Raw genomic sequence first — 15,027 nt, forward strand, 5'->3', positions numbered from 1 at the left:
GAGAGAAAGTGTTTTGAACTGGTTCTTGCAGTTTGTTGTGTTTATTACTGCAAAATTGAGCTTTCTTTTCTGCTTCTCATTTCCTATAATTCACATCGATCTCATCCCAGGGGATGAAAATAGAGCATTTTCATTTTCGGTGGTGTCTTTTCAAATTTATTTGATCTATTTTTAGATATTCTTTCTGCCTACATATATATATATATATATATATATATATATATCTGCAATTTTTCTTTCCGCAGCCGACTCTAATTCAAGGGTTCCTCTAAGTGGCAAATGCAAAGTGTAAGTGTTTCACCAAAACGTTGGTTTGTGTTCTACAGAAGCCACATAAATCATCCCGCTCCAGAATAATTTAAAATAACGAAAATTGGGATTAAAAAATAAATAAAGAAACAAAGATAACATAGCATAAGACCGGGTCAAATTCTGTGCGTCTTCAGAAAATGTCCAACAAGATACAACCATCTTCTACATAAATATAGCAACTATCATCATTCTATCCTAAGTTTTAACCAGATTAGATGAATCAGCTACCTTAAGAATATTGACAACAACATGAAACGGGCTCCATCATTTTCCTGTTCTTTTTTTTTCCCCTCCTTTCTTTCTCTAAACAATGCTTTACATGTTGGGACGGAAATTTTTTTTTTTTTTTTTACCGTCGCTCTGGTTATACACGCAGTTTATATATCGGAAAGTCAGAAAGAGAATTTTAACTCTCTACAAAAAGAGTTAGGTATTTTGTGAAAATCATCAAATTAGGGCTGCGATGAAACTGAAGGCCGCTCTTCTTGCTTCTCAATTTTCACACATCTCGACGGTGGACCAAACATGTTCAACATCACCTGAAAACAGATGGTTAATGCTTTTCCTTTGGAAGTAAACATGCTGGTTGTTGATTATTTCATTTGCCCTCCATAAAAACGAAAATAATATAGTATGTAATCATTAATTGGCTTACCGGCAAAAATACTAGTCCATGAAAGAAACCGAGAAGGACTAACGCTAAGTACATCTGGAAGTAATACACCTACAAAAAGCAAGAGAATAAAGAATTAAAATCATTGTAAAATGAATGCCCCCATAATTGATAAGTCGGTGTAGGAACAGAGACCACAAAAACTTGTGTCCTTGAGAAGCAAAGAACCAGCACGCCGACTAGCTTTGTCAGTGTGATTCCACTGCGACAATTAACATCAGATGATCACAGTTTAGAAGGACAGATGACTCAAAGATGGTGTTTTCTTTTTCATTTATCACCTCAACATAAAGGGGAATGGAGTGGAGGTGGGGCTTATGAGAGAAGAAAAGAACCTGAAGACAGAAGCTCCCATCGTACCCAGAGCCTCTTTAACCCTTTCATCTTTATCCCCGCTGCTTACCTGAAAAAGAAACTTGCAAGCGTATAGTAGCAAAAACACGTACAGCATAATAACGATTGTGGGGGGGGGGGGGGGGGGGGGAGGATGAGGGGATGCATACAATTGATTAAAAAGGCCAAAAACCAAGATTAAATGGAAAGCTGATTGATACTAACTGAAAAAGCATGTGTTATATGCACGCAGAACTCAACAGCAATGCCCGATGCCATAACAAGATTAACGACGGAGACTGCATTCAGTTGGATTCGGAGAACTGCCATCACACCCTGAAGATTTATATCTTGTAAGAGGATATAACATATGCAAATAGAACACCAAAGTAAATTTAATTCAAATGAAAAGTTCTGTGGTAACTGTCATAGAATAAATACCATAAGATCAATGACAATCATTGCCAACACCAGCAAAATGATCGCTGAGCTCCACAAACTATATTTGGAGGGGGGGAATGTCGAGTGATTAGTATTTTGGAATCATTGAATCCATCACTTCACATTAGAATTTAATTTAAATCAAGGGACAAAATTAGAAAGCTAACCTGCATGTAATAACTAAACAAACAATAAACACAGCACCTGGCGGCAACCAAAATGCAATTGACAATTAGAAATAACTACAAAATGACAAGGCCTCGGCATAATAACATCAGTAGAGATATTTCAATCTACTCTTAAATTTTGGTAATCATCTTTTTGAATCATTACACGTGTACCAGAAAAGCTTCATGGAAAAAATGTTTGTATTATGGCACTTTTTTAGTAAATTTCTGCAAATTACTAACCAATAGCTATTGCGAGGTTGATCAGAGCAGTTCTCCATATATCTAGGTATTGCTCAAAGAACATGTAAAACACAGAATATGGGAAAATTTCCATCTGCACCAGAAAAAGGTAAGGTTAAAGACAGACATTATCACATCACCAGCATACAGCTAATTTTGCAACCATATTCAAAGATCAACAAGTTCTCATGCAATGCTGATGTAGGAGAATTGATGAGGATCATAAAGTTGCATGATGAAGACTAACAACTTGTGCCATGCAAAAGCTTACATGAACATACTGCACAAGAAAAGAAAGATAAAGTACCCAATTAAGCAGAAAGATCATGTTTTTCTACTAAAGTAAAATAAGAGCTAAATCATTTAATCAACATTGATATCTTACCTTTAAAGAATCTGAAACCCTTGAAGCAAATTGTCGAGCAGCTCTCATTGAGTTAACATAATCAATCTAAAACAATCCACAACCAATTAAGGGTGCAAGTTGCTGCCATAAAAAATAAGAAAGGCAAGAAATAATAATTAACAATGACCACCACATGAGTATTAGTTCTACCTGCTTATTGAGGGGTGTATGGTAGGTACGGAATGATGATGCCTGAATAACACCATTTTCATAGCCTGATAACAAAAATAGAAGTAGTCATTGCCAAATTCATATTATCTGTGGATGCTATCTCAAAGTAAAATAGGCAAGTGAAAGTTGCCTACAAATGGAAATTTGGGTGTGAATAGGAACAAAAGATCCATTCTTACAAACCTTTCAGTTCCACACTGCTAGTATAAGCACCATGTCCACCTTTAGAACAATCTGCAGAGGGCAAAGCATCGAGGAACCATGGAAGTTTCTCCTTAAACTGGGCTGTAGATGGGCGATCATTATGTAAATCTGAGTGATGGAAGCACTGAAACATCCCATTAATGGTTAATCACCAGAACTGCTTAATTTCACGTTGATAAGTTCTACTGCAGCGCTAAATATCAGGCAGAATATAAGAGTGTAGATTACCATGGTGCAATCTTTGCAGACTTCACTCAGCCCACAAGGACCATTGTTGGCAGAGCAGCAAGGAGGCTGGAAGAAAGAATATTAAGTTCAGTGAACACAAAAGCATTACAATTACCAATAGTGAATAGTCCAACATATTGGAAAAATTCAAGCTAATGTGGCTTAGATGTCCATGGGTGATATCAGAGCAAGGATAATGAATTCATTGCCATCTTACAAATGATAACTGTTAAGCATGGCTAAGTGTTAAGAGGGAAAATGGAGATATCTGGTTATTCCACTCAATAATGGAGGCACCATTACCAGAAATGCTAAGCTGTAAAGGAATTAAATCCATGGTCTTGAAATTAGATACATAATTTTAAAACCAAAAATCATTTAACCTATTATAGAAGTATAACGTCTTTAAAGAAACTCGCAATTTGAGGTTCAAGTGGTTTTTTTTCGCAAGCAAAATAGAGGCCCAGTATTTCATTATTAGGAAATGAAATACTTTAGCATATCATCAGGGGTGTATTACATTAAATCTAACAATAAGTACCAAGAATAATAGGATCATAACCTGATCATCAGGGGGACAATAAGTCCCGTTAGTAAACTTTCGACAGCAACTAAATGCTTCTGGAGATATCCATACAAGAAAATCATCAAGCCATGAAGCAGCTGGCCTAGCAATATAACTTGATTCTGGTGTCAAGGATGCTCTTGCTATCTACAGTCACAGCCAGGGAAAATAACCATATTAAATGAAGTCCATATAGCAACAACTGAGGGTGAGAAGAAGCGAGAGGCATAGATTTGTTGAAAATCACTCTTAGAAATGTAAACATGCTTCGAACTGAACAAAAGAGTATGGTTCATTAAGAAAAATATAATATCATGAATGAACACTCAAGAGATGGAATTTACAAAATAATGTTACCTCATTTAAAAGAGAGTCTGAACTACATTGGCTAATGGAGCACAGCTGGTTCGTATCTATTGATTCTGAACTGAGGGATAGAAAAACATCAGCATGTATCAACAAAATCAACTCGATGAAAACTTGAATAACTCCATCCTTTTTGTTTGAGAAAGCAATAAAGCTTCACATACTTCTTGGAGAGCAAGTTTCAACTTCTTAAATAATAAGACATAACAGCTTTTGTTATGTATAACACATTGAAGAATATTAACATGAAGCTCTGATACTCTTAAGCCTAAAATGGCAGTTTTCTGCCATTAGTAGTTCCTTTTTTTTCAGAAGAAAATGACTGTATCTTATATTATATCATGTTCTTGTTCAGAAGTTGATAATTATTCAATATACATTTTAGGAAAAAAAAAAAAAAAACTCAGCTTCTAGAAGAGCCAATAATAAGCTATGTCATTTATGGTGTTGAAGATTCTGTCTATGCACAAGGTTCATCATGTTCCCAGGCAATGATACAAGAATGACAAAACAACCAATACTAAAAGCAGAGGTGAATGTCTCTACATGCTTTGGACAAGGTAAACATCCTTTGAAGCAAACAGAAGCAGATACCATGTAGTAAACTGAAGATGAAAAGAAAGTAGAAATAACATGGAAATACCTATAATTATAGTTCTTCACAACAAAATACAGTGGCGGTCCAATTCTGAGATACTCTGAAACATTATTGAAATAGCCCTGCAGGAATAAAATGCAGCAATGACACACTGATAAAAGAGGACATCATTGATTCAGTTCTCCATTTAGGAAAAAGATTACACAAAAAAAAAAGAACCTGAAGATATGAATCTTGGGGAAGAACAATCTTTTGTTCCAAACCAGGCTCAATTCGGGTGGACAATGCCTACCAATTTTGCAAGCTAAGAAGTTTAGTTCAAGTGATAGGCAAAAGCAGATCACATAGATCGACTAAACAAAGCTAACGCAACTTACAATGCTAGCCAGTGAAAAAGCAACAAAAGCAGAAACAACTATGATTTTCACTCCCCAAAGATTGAGAATGGGTGCATGCACCTCCTAAAAGTGAAAAAGAAAAAAACAACTAATAAGCAAAATGCATGAAAATTGTCAAATAAAAAAAAATAGAAATCAGCTCTTTAACAGTTAGCAAATACAAATTACTTGAGTTCTAAAGAAGGTAAAAAAACAATTACCTTCATATATCGAGCCAGTAGCCCAGGTTTTCTCCCACCAATGCCTAAACTTTCATAAAAATCCTTTATTAAGACTTCATGACAGCTTTAAAATAAATGAGAGAGAGGATTCAAAGTATTGAATGACTATGAAATTAGTTCTACTTTTAAATCTGAAACAAATAGCCAAGATAATGCATCAAAAGAATTATATTGCATGATTCATCAATGATACAACTCCACCAATTATAATTTATACCTATCGTAGATTCAGCATATGTTGATGATACTTTTATACATGGAAAACAATCAACTCTTCTACCTTCAGCTCGCAAAAAGTCAAAAACTATCAAAGAAACAAAAGCAGTGACCTGCAGAAGGAAGTCCAATAGAATGGCCAGTGCTGCAATAGAATGCATGGATGTGAGGGGAATGACAGAAGTGACATAAAAGAAAATCATTTTTCCATGTATACCAATAGAATATAGACCTGCAAACATGGAGAAAACTCGGCAGGCTGGCATAGGAATGAAACTTCCAACCGCAAATGCTAAAACTTCAGATAGACTGGCAAGGGTTATAGATGGTCCAACTTCAACAAGTGCATTGCTTATCCTTCCTTCTAGAGGTAAGTCCAAAGGTTGCCGCTTAACAGCATGAACCAAGATGCACATATTATCCACTCCAACCTGTTACAAGAAAAAGAGATCAGAAGAGATGGAACATGGCAGACAAAAGGCTTAATGTCATTATACTATTAAACATCCTCCAAGTCAAGAACATGAGAGTTGCAAAATTTGCAAAAACATCATATGCAATTTGAAAAATGCTAAAGGAGTAGGGCACTTACTGCAAGAACCAGAAAAGGAATAACTTCCATTATGATTAGTGTAGATTTTACTCCAATAGCACTGAAAAATCCTACTGATCCAAGAACTGAGAGCATGACAAGCAGAACACCAGAAAGGCCGAGCAATACCTGGAATTCAATCAATCATACAATAAACAAACAATGAAGATAAGTACCACAAATATTTTAAACATTCAAATCCAACCCCTAACAGCGCACTTTCGATCTTGTTAACCCAACTATGGCAGTCGAAGTACCCTAAACTTTCAAAACCAAGAGAAGCTCGTTTATTTGAGATAGACCCTTGAAAGCATGAATATCCACACTTTTGTTTACGTAAAAAGCAAGGTTTAAAAGAAGTTTTTGTAACTTGGAAATAAGATATAAAAAAGGGTCTAGGAAAGGTTTAATTCCAATAGGTTGGATTTCTAAAAATATAACCACTCTGTCTCATTTGCTTTGTGCTTTCCTTTCTGAGATATATCAATGTTAGTCCACTACATAACTAGAAAAGTCTATTGTTGCTAAAAGCAAATACCAAGTAAGGGTAACCTCAAAAGTTGTTAAAAAGTGAAAGTGCATTTTTTACTGTTACTATAACCTTGTGAAGTTATATATGTCAAGAATCAGCCAACCTAAACGCTTAAGCTGTTATGTGAGAGTCCAAGAATAGTTTCATTCACAAGTACACCCCATTAGGCACAATCCCACAGGGGTTGAAACTTATAAAATTTAACAGCATAGAAACAGACTGGAACTGAAATCTGGACTACTTGATCAGATAAGTTTCAATATCAATGTCTAAAACCCTCAAAGAAAAACTTAGGATACTAGGTGAAGGTCCAAGAATACACACCCAAAACGAGAACAGAAGGTAGTAATAATAATACTTCAAAATAGAGAATAGTTTCTGTAAACAAGAATCATGAATAAGATACCTTAGATGAAATGTAAAAAGAAGATAATCGAGGTGTATCGCCCAAGGTCAGAGATATGTAAGCAAACATCACAAGATAGCTTATCTGCAATAAAATAAGGCAGCAGACACAAGAAAGCAGTGTGAGAGAACTTCCAATGAAAAAAACATATTTAAAAGGAAAATAATTTTATTTTAAAACAAAGATTAGTGGCAGGCTTCTTAGAAATTTTATTAATCACAAAGGTTAGGCTTCTCCATGCAGGACTCAAATATCAAGTTTTCACACCATAATAAAGAAAAACACCTACCAATATGGTTATGACATCCGCTGTGCTTTCCCTTTTCAACTCTTCCTCAATGGAGCTTTCCGATGAAAAAGAAAATGTCAAATTTTTAGATTGAACCATAGGCAACAACTCATCCTGCTCCATAGCATAGCATTGCATGTGAAACTCCCTTATATCAGAAATGCCAAGACAAGGACAATTGCAAGACAATAAAAAATCATTGATATGATGCAGGTACAGGTACCAAACCTTTGCTACTTGAATAAAGGCCTTCTCCCAAGCAACTACCTTTTGAGTTTCATTCCCTTCTTTATCAAGAGCATTGTTGACTGGATAAGTAACTATAAATGCGGAAGCCTGTATGATAAAGATCATTTTAGGTTACTACATCCAATGATCTGACAGCATTGGCATCTCAGAAAAGTAAAATTACCTCAGTATAGTTGCTCCCAAAGAAACCTCCTAATACAGTGCTTGGATCTAGCGGGGCTTTAAAAGCACTCATACACGACTCTGCAGAGGTATAATGCTGAGAGAATACATAGAATGTAACATTAAAAGGTCAATTCAAGTGACAAAAAGATTGAGAGTGAATAAGAGAAATAAATGTGAGACAAAAAAGACAAGAATCAATATTCTAATTCTTATTGTCAGGATCTATAGCTTGAACATGCTTATAATAGAGTCTCTATTGATGTTCTCTTACATTGCTCTCTATAAGATGCTTCACAGACCTTACATATCGGAATCATATATCATTTCATTGCTATTTCTTTTTCTCTCTTTCTCTCATTGTTCTATTTATCCACATATTTCTTTTATTTTGCTTCACAAGTTAGATATATTCATAATCAAATTGGTTTTTTTCTTTTACTTAACTTCATGGAAAAAAAAAATGATTTCAGTTGCCATAATGATATGACCAATATATCATACCTTGACTGATTCTTTGGATCCAGCTAATCCAAAGTGATGAGTTGGTTATTAGTGCTATAGTTATTAGCTTATACTGTGGTTCGCCCCTCTTTTTTTTTTTCGAATCCTAAGTCTAAAACTCAACAGTTGCACACTAAGCATGTCAATTATATCAAATGATCAATCAAATTTTTATTTAACCTTATACATAGAAAACTAAAGAAAGTGATTAACTTTAAACCACATAAACAAGGATGTATTAGGATATACCTGTAAACAATAGTTCACATGTTCCAGCCGATCATCAGCATCAAAGCTTGGATCCATTTTGAAATACTATCAAGAGAAACACAGTAATATAAAAATAAAAATAAAAAGATCAGAACGGAAAGAACTTCTAAGGTGTTCCAGCCATTCAACGATGAGTTACTTAGTCTTGAAATATAAAAGACAATGAAAATAGTAGATAGAATCGTCTATGTCAGAGAGATGTCAAAAGTATAGCAAGAGTGTTAAAACAAATGCAGAAGGTGGAAGAGAAGAAAACCAGGCTAAGTCCATGTATTATTTAAGTACAAAAGAAGCATGGATTATTATAACAGTAACAAACCATTAAGACATCCACATCAGAAATTTTTTTTTTCAATACTAAAATATGCATACAAAAAGGAAACTAATTGTCCATATGTAGAAATACGAAGCACATAGTTTTTCTGTTGAGATTCAAAGGTCCATGAAGATAAACAATTCATCAGTTCCACCTCCACACTTTTACATTTCAATTGGTAATTTATATGCTTCAGTCAATTGCAGACACAGGACTAGCATGCTACCTGTATAACACTTTGTGTGGCACAATCCTGTCCCATTGGCTTCATGCAAATATCTGTCAAAGATATCATTGAGCCAGAATAATTTGCCTGTATTCCATCAACCTGTTAAGTAAACTAAAAGTGTTTTAAGTAAGACCTTTCAAAGAGAAGGCACTATAAAAGTACAAACGATTATAAATCAGATTGCACTGTGTATAACGTATGTATTCCAACCTGATAAATTAAAGTAGAACCAATACCTTCTTTTGAATTTCAAATAACAACTTGATGTTTTCCTCTGTCATAATGCTGGGTGATTTACCATGCAAGGCATCTGGAATTGTTGCTAATATTAGCTGAAAAACATAGGTAATGTTAGTAATTCAAAAGTAATAGAGTAAGACAAGCAGCTATGAAAACAAATTCGTTGCTCAATCAAATAGAGAGGAATTACAACCACCGGTTCTTATATAACGTCCCATTCTTGAATCGCGGACTAGAGAAAGAAAAGAATGTGAGAAAATGTTGCTATGAGGAAGAGAGTTATACAAACAAAGTTGATTTGAATAGACAGGAAAAGGAGAGAGGAAAAGATAAATAAATGTCAAATAAGTGCTATTAAATATGGAAATTATATTGTTGACTGAAGGTAGAACCCTTAAGGAAACAAGAATACACTCCCAAAATAATTTAGCAGGAACATTTTACTCCAGAAATGCATGTACAAAACAAAAAACAATTAAAAGTCGCAAAATGGCATGTTATACAACAAGAAAAGTTTACTGAGCAGACATTGACCTCAGAATTATTCTATCATGTTCACCCTCGTACCAGCAATCAACCACAGGGGAACCAGATAAAATGATAAACAAGGAAAAAAATAGAATGCAATAGGGCAAAACCTGCTCAATTCTGTAAAAAGGAGATAGGTGGCTGTCAAAAAAACGTTTCTCTTCTGCAGCTTTACTCCCAGGTCCTACCCATAGCTGACATTGTTTGGCAACGGATATTCAGATAAAGAAAAATGTAACGAAAGAAGCATGCAATCAGAAGAACATCAAAGTCAATTCTCTAATCTGAAAATCCTTGACAGATAATTATGAACATTCTAGTTAAGTGGGGCAGCAAAGCTTTGTTGGAGTCTTTGATAAAATTAAGTAGGACAAGATCTGAATTGTAAACATCCAATCAAAACAAATGCAACACGCTATATTTGAACTTTGAACAGAAACTATAAAAATTTCAGATACAAGAAACAAGAAAAAGGAGCAAAAGTCTCATTAGGGGAAAACAGTATAGAACATGGGCTGGGTGCATGAAAATAAAGAAAGCACACTAGTGTCTCAGGAGTCAAGACCTATATGTTAGCTGGAGAATGCATCTAAACATTATAAAAGAGATCATCTAACTGATATCTCATGCAAGTGAATAGAAGCCCGGGATGATTGCCAGTGGATCAACCATGGCAACTTGAATGTTTTATGTATATAATTTGAACTAACAAAACATAATAAATTCTGTGGATTAATTTTATATCGAATCAACCAAGATTACTACCCTCCTTGTATGGAAAAAGAAATGATTGATCATAGGTAGTTATTTATAGCTCAAAAGGATGTGCAATGATGCACAAGAATAGAGAGGTTCAGTTTATATAAAGATACACCAAGCTACTTAGCAGTCAAATAATACCTTCTCTGGTCGTGTTTCCACCTTGAAACGGATTAGACCCAAGCAAAGTAGAAGAATCATTCCCACTGACAAACTCAATACAAGGGTTGGATTTCTAGCAACCCACAGTCCATATTTCCTGAACATAAGTATGTTAGCACAAAATTACAGACTTCTGTGCTCAAGTGATCTAAGCCTTAAAGACATGGACAGTTAACCTGTAAAAGTTTGACATGTATCCTTGCACAATAGAAAGTTGAACCCCAGTGCTACTTTGATTAGCATCTTCTAGCCTCTGATACCAATCATGTGACAAATTATTTAGCAGGAAAAGCATATAACTACACTTATAAAAAGTAGAAGAAAAGAAAAAAGAAAACAAAGTGAAAATAATCCAAGAGAAAGATTGTGGAACAAGAATAAAATTTCGTAAAGTTCCAACCCATACATGAATGCAACAGTCTAACAAAGAAGATCAAGTATGAAATAGAATGAGATCCAAGAAGATCAGCACAAACAAAAAAGAAGACAGCACCTGCATGGGGAGGTTCTCAGCTTTTGGCCTATTAATAGAATGAGAATCAACACCATGGGCTGTACCCAAAAATGGTTTCATTCGAAAAGACCTGCTCCTTTTTCTTGTCCGATGAAACAAGCCCCATCCAAAAAACATAGAAATCAATACAATATAGAGGATTGCTAAAGCTAAGTCAACACATTTGGCCTGCAGATTTTCAACATTGAAACTAAGTTAGCAAAACCTGTATTGTAGCTCAAATTAGGAAACCAACTGCATGTTAATATGCCTTAAGGAATTTGCATCTGGCAAAACAGCTAAAAATCGAAATAATGCAATCCCTCACCTTAAGAGATCCAATTCGAAGTAAACATGTAGCCCCTTTATGGTAAGAAGACATAGCTGTATTGGAACAGACAGGAGATGAAGGGCAATCACCACAAGAGCAGCCCAGTGAAACATCTCTACATGAATAAGTAGATACATTCATAGGTTTCATCCCAGATGATTCAGGAACGGTTGGAAGGAATTGAATCCCATATGGTGAACCAGGCATGTTAAGAACTGCTCGCTTACCAATGAAAGCAAACCACTCTGCCAGAACCAATCAGGAAGGTATTGAGATTGACATGCCTATAAAATCTTATAATACAAACTTAGAACTAACAATTCACCTTTAAAATTTTTAGCACCAAAACCAATAAATTCTATGGCACGAGTATTCATGGTACCAAACTTGACATCCTTGCAAGATTCATACAACCCCTCACCAAATGCATCAGTTATGTAAAAGTCAATTCCGTCCACAGTCAAGTTGTTTCTGACCTGCAAAGAGAATAAGATATCTTAAGTAATTTATTTTCTTTGATATAAATAACTATGTCCCTTATGAGAAGTGCATGATCACCTGTTTGAATGAACAGGCTTAAGATATAGTGTACTTATAGTGAATTCTGATTCACATCTATCACAATAATAGTTGAAATGGCAATAGGACGAAAGATATCATTGCCAAGTGTTTAGAAGGCAGACACAAATCTAGTCATATGACAAGATATCAACTTCTTTTACAACAAGATCATAGAGGGTAAGTCGGGATTCCTGACCTTGGATACAGAAGTCACATTGATGAATAAACTTTGGTTTGGGGAGCATGAAAGCTCACAAAACAAATTCAAAAAGTTTCTCAAGCAAGCTGGACAGCCTACAAGGAAAGGAATTGCCTGCAATAATTACAAATTGAAATCAATCATATTATGAAAAGAAGAAATTAAGGAACTTGCAATTGACGACCTCCAATGGAGCCGAACCGACAGAAAAGCCCCCATGTTCAAAAGGAAACAGAAAACAAGTGATCAATTGGCTCAAAACATAAAAGAGAACAAGGACAAAAAAATAAAAGATTTCTAAGAAAGATTCAAAGCATGAGATTGACATAAAGTTCCTAGGTAAGTAACAATTTTATAATTCTGATCAAACTAGAAGGGCATATACAGTCATAAAATCAATTAGGAGATATGAAGAGAAAAGGGAATAATGCCAAATAACGATCTAATGAACTCAAATACCACACCTGGCATAAGCAAAGCAGTAATCATTCCATCTCACCCTAAGAAAATAAATGTCTCATAATGCAAGCTACCATACCAATAGTAGAGTTCAGCAATAAATCTTACTTGCTGGACTTGTGCCCGCAGTGTGTCAAATTGAGCTCCTGTACAACAAACATTTCCAGTAATTGTTGGGCACAAACTTTGAATCTTCGATGAAAGTAACTCATCTGGCTGAGAAGCATAATAAGATGTAAATGTCAGAAAAATACAGTTATAACTCATAGCTGATTTTTCAAAGTTCTTTAAAAGTTAAAAAGAAAAAAAAAATTGAGGAAATGGGGCAAATTAGTATTATTGACCATATCATAAGAGACGGTCAGAACTTGATATCATATCAAAGTTCATATCATAAGAGACGGTCAGAACTTGATAAAAATTACTATTATTAACCATGCAATCAGTACAAAATTTATGTGAAACAGTTACGAGTAATCCTACCTTTACAGCTGGAGAACCATAGGGACAGTTCAATACTTTTCCATCACTTCGATTTCCACAAATGTCATACATTGAACAATATCCTTCAGCATGTCTCTGCCTAAACATAACAAACACAAATATAATAATAATAATAATAATAATAATAATAATTTACCAATTTTTAAACAAAATTAAGAAAATTAACATTTGTCATTTGTTGTTGCATAGGTAGTCAGAACTCAGAAAGACCAAATTCAACCACGAATATTTGGGCCGTTAATCTCCACGAGAAAAAAAAAAAAAAAAGTTCAATTCAGAGTAGTAATATATTTTAGAAACGCAATTATAACTACCTAAGTCGCGTTAAATTACATATCAGAACAATAAATTTTGAGTTGAATTCAAATTTATTATATTTGTCTTCTTTTAGGAAGCAGTTAAGCATAAAAAATAATCTTACCTTAGTTCATCATTTGTCGTCTGTGCAAAAACCACTGGTATAATAAATAAAACCTGCTCACAGGAAACTCCAAATTCAGCTGAAATTAACAAGGAAAATTGTAATCTTATTCTCTTCTTTTTTTTTTCTTAAAACTTTAGCTAAAATGAAATGCCAGACACGATGACACTGCGCATGACTTCCCTGGCTATGAACAAACAAAATATGCAGATTAATTATGATTTATTTTGTATTCTTTTTCACTTCTTATGAAAGATTATGACTCAAAAAAAAAAAAAAAACAAAATCCTTTAAGCTTCATTTTATGAGAGAAGCAGAGCGGGGAAAAAATAACTTGAATTCTACATTTTCTAGCTTCGGTTTGTTTATAATTTTCAAAATGGAAAAAAACTTGGTCAAATGAAGCGTTACGAGTTTTGACCAAAATAAAAATAATGAAATCTTTTTTCAGTCCTATCAAAATTGAAACGTCGAATAAGGAAGAAAGCGACATAAATTTTCTTTCAAAATGATAAGAGAAAATAAACGCCTAAAGAAGTCAGAAGTAAACAGAAAAAGAAAAGCAAAGAAAAGAAAGGAAAGTAAAATCGAACGGTAGAAGCAGAGGACGAAGCGACGGAGGCGCTTGCCTGAAACAAAGAAATGAATGCAAGAAATCCTAAGGTAAGCCCCATTCTTCGGCGAGACAAGTCCATTTCTATTTTGCAGAAGCTTTGCAGCACTGCGATTTTGAGAGAGGAAAGCGGAATATATAAAGCTGAAGCGAAACCGTTCCGCTGAGTGAAGCAGTCAAAAAGGAAACCCTCTACTTATAGTTTCTGAGCAGTTTGTTCGAATCCTCTTGCGCTTTTCCAGGGCAATTAAATCCAATTAAAATCCCTACTGAGACCAAAAAAGAGGAAAAAGAAAAAGGTTACTAAATCCAGGGACGATTAGAGAGAAGACGCATTCTTCGTATTTACGACAACACCCTCACGTTCGGTTGGCTTCATGTTCATCTTTTGTTAGATCTGCCATAACTGCTGATTTTGTAATGATTTATTTTTACTTCACCTAAATTTTTAAATATAAAAACAAAATTACCTTCATATTTATAAAAATAAAAAAAAAAAGAATTTGTCGGGTTGGTTCTAATTTGTTAAAAGGAAAATCACTAATAATTGACCAGTATATTGAGGCGATGAAGGTAAGTCACGGGGTATAATCATTAATGATGAGGAGTGATAGTGATTTGATTTGGGGAATGAGCCTTAATTTGGTAGGGCCCAGAGGAAAAATG

At 34.6% G+C, this 15,027-nt stretch overlaps 1 protein-coding gene across 2 annotated transcripts; it reads right to left on the reverse strand.

The window, feature by feature from the left end:
• Nucleotides 1-386: 386 nt before the first annotated feature.
• On the reverse strand, nucleotides 387-14,530 carry LOC111312912 (uncharacterized). Of its 2 annotated transcripts, none has more exons than XM_089741393.1 (39): nucleotides 14,378-14,530; nucleotides 13,749-13,801; nucleotides 13,307-13,406; nucleotides 12,932-13,039; nucleotides 12,362-12,478; nucleotides 11,930-12,080; nucleotides 11,602-11,849; nucleotides 11,274-11,462; nucleotides 10,957-11,033; nucleotides 10,760-10,877; nucleotides 9,970-10,053; nucleotides 9,328-9,423; nucleotides 9,089-9,175; nucleotides 8,526-8,591; nucleotides 7,774-7,869; nucleotides 7,590-7,697; nucleotides 7,362-7,475; nucleotides 7,073-7,156; nucleotides 6,135-6,263; nucleotides 5,775-5,973; nucleotides 5,544-5,687; nucleotides 5,306-5,349; nucleotides 5,085-5,168; nucleotides 4,927-4,995; nucleotides 4,753-4,829; nucleotides 4,101-4,170; nucleotides 3,741-3,890; nucleotides 3,179-3,244; nucleotides 2,930-3,074; nucleotides 2,726-2,790; nucleotides 2,555-2,620; nucleotides 2,170-2,263; nucleotides 1,927-1,963; nucleotides 1,760-1,817; nucleotides 1,544-1,654; nucleotides 1,321-1,388; nucleotides 1,121-1,187; nucleotides 968-1,036; nucleotides 387-851 (listed from the first exon to the last, which is right to left on the reverse strand). In XM_089741393.1, exons 1-39 carry the CDS (start codon nucleotides 14,441-14,443, stop codon nucleotides 765-767), a joined length of 3,861 nt encoding a protein of 1,286 aa, XP_089597519.1. In that variant the 5' UTR covers nucleotides 14,444-14,530; the 3' UTR covers nucleotides 387-764. The 2 variants fall into 2 exon arrangements, with proteins under 2 accessions (XP_089597519.1, XP_022769376.2); XM_022913641.2 differs by having other exon boundaries at nucleotides 9,089-9,190.
• Nucleotides 14,531-15,027: the final 497 nt, after the last annotated feature.

The sequence above is a fragment of the Durio zibethinus genome, chromosome 1, assembly GCF_047325235.1.
Source record: "Durio zibethinus cultivar Kanyao isolate XHJ-2024 chromosome 1, ASM4732523v1, whole genome shotgun sequence".
NCBI lineage: Eukaryota > Viridiplantae > Streptophyta > Magnoliopsida > Malvales > Malvaceae > Durio > Durio zibethinus.